Below are 10,567 nucleotides of genomic sequence, written 5' to 3'. Positions count from 1 at the left end.
CTAAACTCAGCAAGTTAGAAGATTGAGGGTAATGGTGAAATTAAAAAAGGATCATGAATAACTGCACTAATCCTCAACGATCTAAAAAAAACAAAAAAACCAATAAAACCCTACGTTAATCTTCAGATGAAGATTAGAGCCCCAAACTGCAGCTTCTAGACCAGATTGTGAATTTGTGAATTTGTCAAAGCCCAGTTTTAGTGCATTCTCTTTGCCAGCTCTTCACAGCCCCACTTCCCCAGTGCACTGTTCACAGACTAATCTCTGAACTTTCCATGTGATATTCATCTCATTCTTTTTCTCTTTGGCCTAGTACCATGATCCAATGTTTCCAGACTCTATCACATCAGGACTTATCAGGGCTGTGTTTTGTTCTCTCAAGATCTTCTCACAAGAAATTAGCAAGCTGTCCTGGGAAACTCATCTACACTGATCTGTAAAGGGAAAACAATTTCATTATGTACTGTGGTTAGTAGGTAAAATATTTGTATTTTGAAGGGCATTATGAGAATCACAATACCTTAAACCAATGGTCTTCAAATTTATTTTTTTAATTATCATCATTTAGTGATAAAACTCTGTTTTCAAACAAGATTTTATATAAAACAGGTACAAGTGAAAACGCTCTGGTTAAAGTAGGGGATAAGAAAGGCACACTCCCTTTTTCCCTCCTCCTTGCTCTTTGAGTGTCCCCAGAGCATCTCTGAGGAATTTCTGCAGTTCCACAAACACAGCCTGCAAATGATCCCATTAACGCAGTGGGGTAACTGCTGGTGAGAATGCCAGGTATATGGCCAGCACTTTTAGATCAGTGGTTTTCAACAGGGATTGATTTTGTCCCCCGTGGAGGCTTTTGGAAATATCTGAACACACTTTTGATTGTCATAACTTGGGGAGGAAGGAAGCGGGTGCTGCTGGCATCTAGTGGGTAGTGGACAGGATGTTGTTAAATATCCTACAATGTACAGAACAGCCCCCCACAAGAGAGAGTTTTTCAGCCTGAAATGTTACAGTAGAACTGAGGTTGAGAAAGCCTGCTCTAAAGAGAGTAGGGCACCAGGAGCTGCTGGGGGTGAGGGGAGGAAAGGGGGACTTTGAGGGCAGGGAGGAAGCCTGCAGCCCCTGGAGTCAGAGCCTTAACTAACGAGTGCTCAGGGTTTGCCCAGGGCTGGGGAAGGGAGAGAAGGCAGAAGCTTTGCAAAATGGTGGCATTTAAAACTTTGTTACACCTGCAGGTTAACTTGCATTTGTCAGTAGCTAGATCCAAACAAATAAGCTTAGCACTGAGCAAAAATATTAACTAGAAATTTACCTGTGACTAACAACCACCCATGAGTCCCCTCATGAACTCCAAAGTTGCAGGCTTCCAGCCGGTGGGCCGGAGGCAGCAGCTGAGTCTGGAGGCGGCCCTGGTCCAGTCTCCAGGGAGCAGAGCCGAGCCAGGTGCTTAAAGAGGGCTTCCTCGGGGTCCAACCCCCATCACCTTTCCTCCGGTGTGTTGTCTGCTGCACCCGCTCATCAGCGGGGAGGCTGGTAGGAGGTTCTCTTAGAGGAGAATCCCATCCTCCTTCAGACATCCTGCGGAGAAGGCAGGTGCATCCCACGTCCCACATCCTCACACCAAGGAAATGCTCTCTCATCTAAACGCCTCCCGCTGGAGCCCATCCTGACCTCTGACCCGGTCACTACCCGGTGTTGTTCCTCAAAAAGAGATCATTTCGAAATTCAAAAAGGTTAAAAAATATTTCATTACAAGCATTCACCCCGTTAGGCACTTTTGCTCGCTTCCAATCTCCTGAATAGGCTTCATTTAAAGGCCCCAGAGGCACCAAGTGACAGTTTTACGCGGGTCATCAGTTCGAAAGCTCTGGAGAGTCTAAGAGAAAACATACAATAAGTCCCCTGCCCACCCCCGCCGTCATTATATAGAAGAGAGAGAGGAAATCCTCCTCACGCGGGGGCCCCTTTTGTGTCGTTCCTGCCAACGCAGCAGCCCTCCTGCTATATAGACCCGCGCGCTCGCCCCAACGCACTGAACTCGCATCCCCGCATCAAGCAGCCATGGGGAAGGTGAGCCCCGCGCCGGCGGGAGGGGCCCGCAGCCGGGCTGGAGCCCAGGCCTCTGAGCCCTGTCCTTCCCTTCCCTGCAGATCACCTTCTACGAGGACCGGGGCTTCCAGGGCCGCCACTACGAGTGCAGCAGCGACCACGCCAACCTGCAGCCCTGCTTCGGCCGCTGCAACTCCATCCGGGTGGACAGCGGCTGCTGGATGCTCTACGAGCAGCCCGACTACTCGGGCTGCCAGTACTTCCTGCGGCGCGGCGACTACCCTGACTACCAGCAGTGGATGGGCCTCAACGACTCCGTCCGCTCCTGCCGCCTCATCCCCCACGTGAGTCCGGTTCCCCTGGGCCTGCCGTGCCCTCGGGTCACACCAGTGCTCCAGACACAGTGGTCAGGCTGCAGGACGGTGGCCTTTTGCTGGCTCTAACCGGGTTCTCTTTCCCTTTATTAATGTCTTTAAGGTTTCATTCCACCGAAAAATTGAGTGATGCAATGCTCTTAATTGAAATTGTATTCTCCTTTGCTAAAATTAAGCTCACCTCTACTGGGCAAAAGTGGTGCACGGCATTAGTTTAGAGCGTCTGTGCCACCGCTGAGGAATAAGCAACAGGTGAACTCCTCACACCCAGGTGCCCTTAGGCTAGTTACTGGGCTACTTCTCTCCTTCCTCATCTGTAAAGCGGGGTTAATAAGGGCAGTTGGTTCATCGAGCTGTGATGAGGTCAAAAGGAGATTGCCCAGCACCTGGCAAACTAACCCCTCCTCCAAATATTAACCATTATGAATATCAAGGGTCCCTCAAGTTCTGCTTTTTGATTAGGCAAAACAAACAACCAACAATGTGATTCTAGTAGCACCTGCAAAGCCCACTGCTACCCAAGTAAAGCCTGAGCAGCCTGGAATTCCACAGTTAGGGAGGCTTTTATTTGCCTATGACAGAGTCCTGTGGAAAATGTACCACTCAGGAAATTTGAAATCCCTTCAGAGGGTTGAAAGCCTTGATAGGACCCAGACTGGCATTAGGAGCCTGGAAATCTGGGCTTTTACTTTCCAGCCCTGACCCTTTGATTACAGCCTGAAAGCTCTAGTCATTAGTTTCTCTTAAAAGAAGAAAAGACTTAGAATGGCTGCTCCACGTGTGTCAGGCTGTTGTGAAGATCAAATTAGATAATGCACACGTGAGTCTTTTGCAAACCATGGAAGATACCTTATTAGCAGTTTTTTATACCTCAGAATGAACTGCTTATGAGAACCTTTCCTAACGAGGATTTAATGGTGGAAGAAGGAAGAAGGAATTGAGTGGGTACCTGCTGGGAAGGAACAAGCAGATAAAAGAACAAGTGCTCAGGAAGAGACAGACAGGATTTGCCCAGGACTGACAGCCTGCCCTTACATTTTTCTAAAGGTTTTATAATCTGTTGATCTAGACAGGCCTCCTTCATGATCTTGAGATTCTATTTTTATTAATTACCTAAAAGTGTTTTGCCAGACCATATATTAGAGGTGAGAACTGAAACCTAATTCTTACGATGGCTCTTGCTTCTCGGGATTTTAGAATAGCAGGACTCAAAGCAGAAAGGAAGGGATTAAGGAGTTGCCTGGGCTGGACTGCCACCACCTGTGCTTCACTTCGGGGAAAGCAATTCGACTTCCTCTCTTCCCAGCCTCTTCTAATGCTATGGAGTTCCAAAATAATGCCTTTTGCCAGGGATAGATTTGCCTTTTTATTTTAATATCTAATTATTTTTATATCCACCAAGGGGAGTTCCAGACCACCGTTTAAGTCTATAAAGGAGAGAGCAAAAATTATATATAAAAATTGTCACTTAAGAATGGTACTAAGTAGGTACTAAATATGATTCATGTAGGTTGTGGCCCTAGAAAACTATGGAGCACCATGAATATCTTGATCTATGTGAATGGCCCCCTCTTCAGTTTTGCAGTGTGCAATCTACCCAACTATACCCAGTGGCCCTGGTGTTGGTTGTCTTTTTAATTTGTCATCTTTGATATAGAAAAGATTTTTAAAAATGCCCATTCCCCCAGCGGTGTGAGTGATTGGTTGCTAAAGGCTAGGTTTTCTGACCCTTCCCATCTGCTGATTGCTGAACCCAGACCAGCTCCCACCGGCTGAGGATGTACGAGCGAGAGGACTACCGAGGCCAGATGGCGGAGCTCACGGAAGACTGCTCCTCGCTCCGCGACCGCTTCCACTTCAATGAGATCCGCTCCCTTCACGTGCTGGAGGGCTGGTGGGTCCTCTATGAGATGCCCAACTACCGCGGGCGGCAGTACCTGGTGAGGCCGGGGGACTACAGGCACTACCACGACTGGGGGGCCCTGGATGCCAGAGTGGGCTCCCTGAGGAGGGCCGTGGATTTCTACTGAAATACTTTTACTCTATCCTTTTTTCCATCTAAAAGCTAATAAAATATTTCCTGTGTGTTTGATGCAGTAACGTGGTCGTCTCTTCCTTTCAGACTCCTTGGAAGGGCTCAGCAAAAATAAAACGGAATAATGTGGATTTTCTTACAAGTGTCAGTGGAAAGGGTGGTGTGGGGTAGCAGTTGAGAGGACAGGCTCTGGAGCCAGAATGCCTGGGTCCACATCCACTTACTAGATTTAGGTGGTCGGCAAGTTACTTAGCATTTCTGTGCCTCAGTTTCCTAGTAGTAGTACTCTTCATTTCATAAGTTTGTGGTGTGGATTAAACGACTTATTATTTTAAAATCACTTACACATTTTAGCTTTGCATATCATATAATAGTTTCTAGGAAACTGTTCTGTAAGCTTGCTGGTGAAACAGCTGGTCACCTTTTTAGTACCCTTTTCTTAGGAGAATTCCCTTTTGGAGTTTGCATTCAGTAAGATGGCTAAGTGAAATTGCAGAGGGAGACAGAGTTAGATAGAGACAGATGTGTCTGACACATCTTCGGTGTGAATACATGTGACTGCCTGAATAGGTTTACTAATATATGCATATCCAGAGCACAAGTATAAGAATCAAGTGCCACCTTAATGAACAGCCCAAAGGACTCTTCCAAACATTTTTCTACTTAAGGGAGGTACAAAGCATTCAGGTAGTGTGCACTGATCAAAATGAGCACAGTGGGACAGAAGTAAAGACATAAGGTACGTGATCCGGAAAATAACATACAATCAGGCAAAGTTCTTAAATCTACTATTGGCTATGCTGATACTGTCACCAGACTTGGATCAATTTGGATTACCTCTAGCTCATGAATCAACATTTGATAGTAATCATAGCACCAAGAAAGAAAAAGGTAATGTGGGAACTAATCATTTAATTGAATTCAAAATTTCTTTGCAGGAAGATGAAGTTTATCAAATGAAATCTAAGTAGGTGTTCTATTACCCTACTAGATTTTCTTTAATTGAAAATACTAGACTTCTCGATTTCAGATGTTTACACATAATTGAGAAAAAACAAATTACTTCCCAGCTTAGGGGTTTGACTTAATTGTGAAAATGGCAACCTCTTGGTGAAATAAGTTCTTGGTGAGCTGAATGGCCATGATTAGGAAAGAACCACTGCAAATTATTTTCTACTTGAAAATATATACATATCTAGCAGCTAAGAAATAAGTTGTTTCCGAAATCCCAAATATTATAGGAATAAAGTAGTCAAATTATTTAACATATTACTTCCCTAACACACATGCACATTACAAAATATTTGAAGAAGCTCTAAGGACATTTAGATCTGTGCTAATACAGTAGTCACTATCCCATGACTCTATTTGGCTAGACTTCATTTGGCTAAGTCCAAATGAAGATGTGTCATAAGTGTAAAACACACACCAGATTTCAAAGACTTAGTATGAAAAGTAGAAAGGAAAATATGAATGTTTTTCAAATTAGTGTAATGTTGAACTGATAATATATTGGATATATTAGGTTTAATAAAATCTGTTATTAAAGTTGATTTTACTTGTTTCTTTTAACTATTTTAATTTGCTTACTAGAAAAATTAAGATTACCTTTATGCCTCTTTTTATAATTCTATTGATCGGACCCCCAGGCTAAAAAGGTGAGTTGTAATTTGTATGCAGATACAGCTCAGTCTGAAACTTGAGTTATATGAAATCCTAAAAATTAGGAGATGGCAGAGAACATGTTTAAGTGTTACATAGTCGTTGAACATCCATTGCCTTATGAGGAGATACTCAGTGAAATTATAATTTTCACCTATCACTGACTGAGGCAGTGGGGGAGTGGGTCCCCATCTTGTCTCATCATATGGGTGTTCCATTAACTACACTGAATTTGAAGTTTCAACAACACATGTGAGTTACCCGCCCTTCTACAGCTAATTTTCCCTCCTCTCCCTCTCCCTGTCCAGGCATCGCCCTTCATTTATAGCGTTTTCATTCTGGAAGCTGCCATGTTTCCCTCCCCTAACTTTTCAAACACTGTTGTCATTGTTATAGATTTTATAAAGAGCTTGAAAAATAACTGGCTAAAAATATTCATCTTTGACTCTTCAACTACTCTGGCCAAATCAATATATTAACCATTGTTGAGCGACATCACATGCTAGTATTTAGAACAACCAGATTTTTTAAGAGATGTAATGATGAGAAAAAGACAGGAAACTGCTGAAGAGATAAAAAATGATAAGTACAATGGAAAGTGAGAAAGAATAGTTGAATGTTCTGGAAGCCACTGTCATCCAATGCTGGAATGTCAAGAGGAATTGCAGCTGAATACAGGCTGTACAATTCTTTTTAAAAAAGGTTATGTAGGGTATTGTGCATAGAGTTCAGATTGCAAATATTCAACAAGAGGACACCAGGTCTCATTCATACACAGGGGTTTTCTTTTCCATCTATGTGTTTACTCTACTTTTTCAACTATTGAAAAAAATCAGATAAGATGGAGTTCAATTTGATAATCCCTGAAATTTAAAGGATGTATATATGGTCCGGGAGGAAGGATAATAAAATAAGAGGGATGCTTCCTGCCTTATTAATGGTCCTGACACATCCATGGGCTTTTGCTAGGTACAAAGAATAAATTCTTGCTCCAAATATGGGATGACAGTTAAGTCCCGAATTTCAGTTATAGAGTAATTCAAAGGGAGAGATTTTCCCTTCAAGATGCAAGCCTTGATATTTTGCAGAAACACTTGAAAATATTTGTCAAATAGTTCAATGAGAGTAGCGTTTTGTGGAATTTGAAAAATAAAACCTAGAGAATTTGGATAATCCATGAACTAGTTATTAACATGCGCAGCAGAAAACCTGAATATTGTATGCTGTTCTTTGTGAACAAAATGCTAATAGAATAAAGGCAAAGAAAAAGACATATCAAAAAGGGAAACTTTTTTTCTGTTTTAAATCAGGGGCTGGTTTTCAACACTCAGTTCAAGTACTTTTTTTTTAACAAGATGAGGCCAATGGAAAGTTTCCAGGATGTTTGTTCTGACATGCAATTATTTTTACCCTGCCACAAATGTGGCATAGAGCCATAGAGAAAGCCATAGAGAAAGATGCTGTCAGGCTGACTGACCGAAGGAGTTCTCCACAGTCAAGGAAACTAGAATTTTTTTTTTTTTTTTTTTGCGGTACGCGGGCCTCTCACTGCTGTGGCCTCTCCCGCTGCGGAGCACAGGCTCCAGACGCGCAGTCTCAGCGGCCATGGCGCACGGGCCCAGCCGCTCCGCGGCACGCGGGATCCTCCCAGACCGGGGCACGAACCCGTGTCGCCTGCATCGGCAGGCAGACTCTCAACCACTGCGCCACCAGGGAAGCCCCAAGGAAACTAGAATTTTGATAAAAGACTAGATAATGAGGTGATAAATTGTCTATGGCACTTCAGAGGTAAAGAGTCACTTTCTCAAGAGTTATGTGTACTGATTGATTTCATGAAAAACCCTTTACCCTAGACAGTAGAGGAGCTGAACGTCATACTTAATAATTAAATGGGAAAAGAGAAACCGAAACATTTGATTCCTAACCAATATACATTAATAATAGCTCAACGTGACAAGCAGTGTACATTTCACACAAGAGGCTCACTTGTGATACATATGTTCGGATTATGTTCACTCACAAGTTTATGTCAGACGTTAGCCAAATCGATTATAATATCAAATTAGAGAGGGAAAAAGGAGCATGCAGAATGAGTAGATTTGTCAGCAAGATTCAGAGTTTATTTACTGTTTCGTAGTTTATATTTCAACTTTGTGAAAAAGGAAGGCAGTGAGGCATTTTCAAAACTACCTTTTCAGAAACTCTCAGACTACAGACATGCTGTCCTCAGAACAGCCATTAGCGGAGGAGAGGACGTCACACATCCTTCAACTGATGTGAAAAGCTACGCCTTTCCCATGTCTTTGTCTTTAATTGTGCCTATGTGCTTTATATCTGTTAAAACTGGTATTCCCAACTACTAACAGCTCAGCTCTTGGAAGAATACCTCAATATTATTCTGCTGTGCTTCAGCACAAGTTATCACATGATATAGTGAAGTGAGAATGACCTTGGGGTCAGAAGCCCCTGACCTGAGCTCCTTGCTCCTCCATGCACAGACCTGTGGCTTTGGGCATATCATCAAACCTTTCAGAGTCATGATTGTTTTGTCTGCTAAATGGAGGGAGTGACATACTGTATGGATTTGCCTTGCACAGAGCCAGACTGGGTGTTTAGTATGTGTCTTTTCCTTTCCTCATTGAAATCGATTGCTCTGTCTACCTGGTGGTTCACAATGGGACATTTGCTATGTTGAAGGCATTAGGTAAATCATGGATTTCAGAGCCTTCCATTTACTCATCAGTCAAGTGAGGATATTGAGAAAAGTGAGACAAACCGTCTAGTCAAGTAGCTAGCATGTAATCAATACTAGTTTGATTTTCATTCTTTTCTTAATTTAAAAGGACTGTATTTGAGATTAATAGCTGACTATATTAGATTTAAGAAATATAACAATCTAATCTTTCCACTATTGGATTGGTTTTACCTAATGAGTTGCCATCACTAAATAACAAAATAATAAAAAAAAAAACTTAGAACAGAAAATCTTGGTTCTCTGAATTCCAGTATGTCTCTATTACATATTGATAAGATTACACACAACGTCTTCCTATTTTAATTCCATTAGTAAGTTATTTCAGCCTGTAAAGTATTCTCAAAGTACAATCAGGGTTTATCATCCATTTATAAAGTTTCACTTATCCTGGTTCTGTTCTTCCTTTGTTCAGAAAGGAAGCTGATCAATGGAGAAAGGGAGGGACCCAGGAAGAGGGTGGTGACATCTGAACTGAAATCTGCTCTGATCTGAGAAACTTCTGAGTTGTTTTGTCTCCTTTGCTGCAGATGCTATTATTGCCAGTCAATGCATTGTGATGCACAAGGGCTAGTGTGAAATGGAAATTTCTCTTTTAGGAACCAGGAAATAAGTTACAAATAAAAGAAGGCTCATCCAGTGAAAGGAGTTGGTCTCTCTCTGGGCATCAGTGTTGACTGAATGCAGAGAACCTGGAAATTTATTCAGGAGTTTTTGGAACTCTAAGCAAAAAAAATCACTGAACATCATCAGGGTCCTCAAATTCTATCCAGAACTGAAACCAGGTAAGTGGAGGTCTCTCTGAATATTTTTTGCAATTGAAATCTGATTGTTTCCAGAGTGGTACTCCTGAGTTACCATATTTTATTCAGGCAAGTTTTATGCATATTATCAGTCAAATGTTAGAAGAAGAAAAGAGCATTGTCACAAGAATAATTTATCTCTGTATTCCTCATCAACTACTGTCTCTTCCTTTCTGAATGTGGGTGTGTCCTGACCACTGATGGCTGAATATCCTCCTCTATTATCTCCTTCCTCCTCCTTGCAAAATGTGAACCCTGTTCAAGGGTTCAGCCTTCCCCACGTGCTCTGTGATTCTCAGGGAAGGTGATCCCACCTCCAGCTCAAAAGTGGTTACTAGTCCTAGACCAACTGTGATGATCCTGCCTGCCTATCCAATGACGGAACTCAGCTTTCAGCCAGACAGATCATGGCGTTCTCCTGGTGACTGATACCAGATGAGAGTTGACATATGACCTGAACTGGTGCAAACATACTAAATCTTGAGTTAATGTTATTCTAGTTTTGGAGTAAAACCTTTTTCTTTGTCCTGCTGGGTCATCCAAGTGGCTATTTTAGCCGTCTTGAAACTTCATGGGTAGGTTTATAGTACTTGAAAAGTCCAGAAACTATCCCATCTTAAGAAAGCCAGTGCATGGAAACAGGCAGAGCCAAGGAAACTGCAGAGAAGCTGGAGTCCTATTTTAACCGTACTTGGAGACTCCCCTCTCTGAACTTCCTACTATGGGAGATACTAAATACAATTTAAGCTAATTTGAGGTAGAGTTTCCTTTACATGGAGCCCAAAGCGTTGTATCTGAGAAAGGGAAAAACCGCTTCTATCTTAAGCTCCTGAGAAGGCCCTCATGAGTTTAATCCAATTATATTTTTCCAAATCCCAGACACTAGGTGGAA

At 42.4% G+C, this 10,567-nt stretch overlaps 1 protein-coding gene across 1 annotated transcript; it reads left to right on the top strand.

Moving 5' to 3' along the window:
* Positions 1–2,270: 2,270 nt before the first annotated feature.
* LOC309825289 (gamma-crystallin F-like) lies at positions 2,271–4,453 on the top strand (the record flags this gene model as incomplete). The annotated part of the gene is made up of 2 exons (XM_082658816.1): positions 2,271–2,393; positions 4,181–4,453. The coding sequence occupies 2 exons, from the start codon at positions 2,271–2,273 to the stop codon at positions 4,451–4,453; spliced, it is 396 nt and encodes a 131-aa protein (XP_082514942.1).
* Positions 4,454–10,567: the final 6,114 nt, after the last annotated feature.

This window comes from Grampus griseus (assembly GCF_964374135.1).
Source record: "Grampus griseus genome assembly, chromosome: 7".
Lineage (NCBI taxonomy): Eukaryota > Metazoa > Chordata > Mammalia > Artiodactyla > Delphinidae > Grampus > Grampus griseus.
Note: the sequence above shows the minus strand (reverse complement) of the source record. Positions and strands in the feature narration are given on the sequence as shown.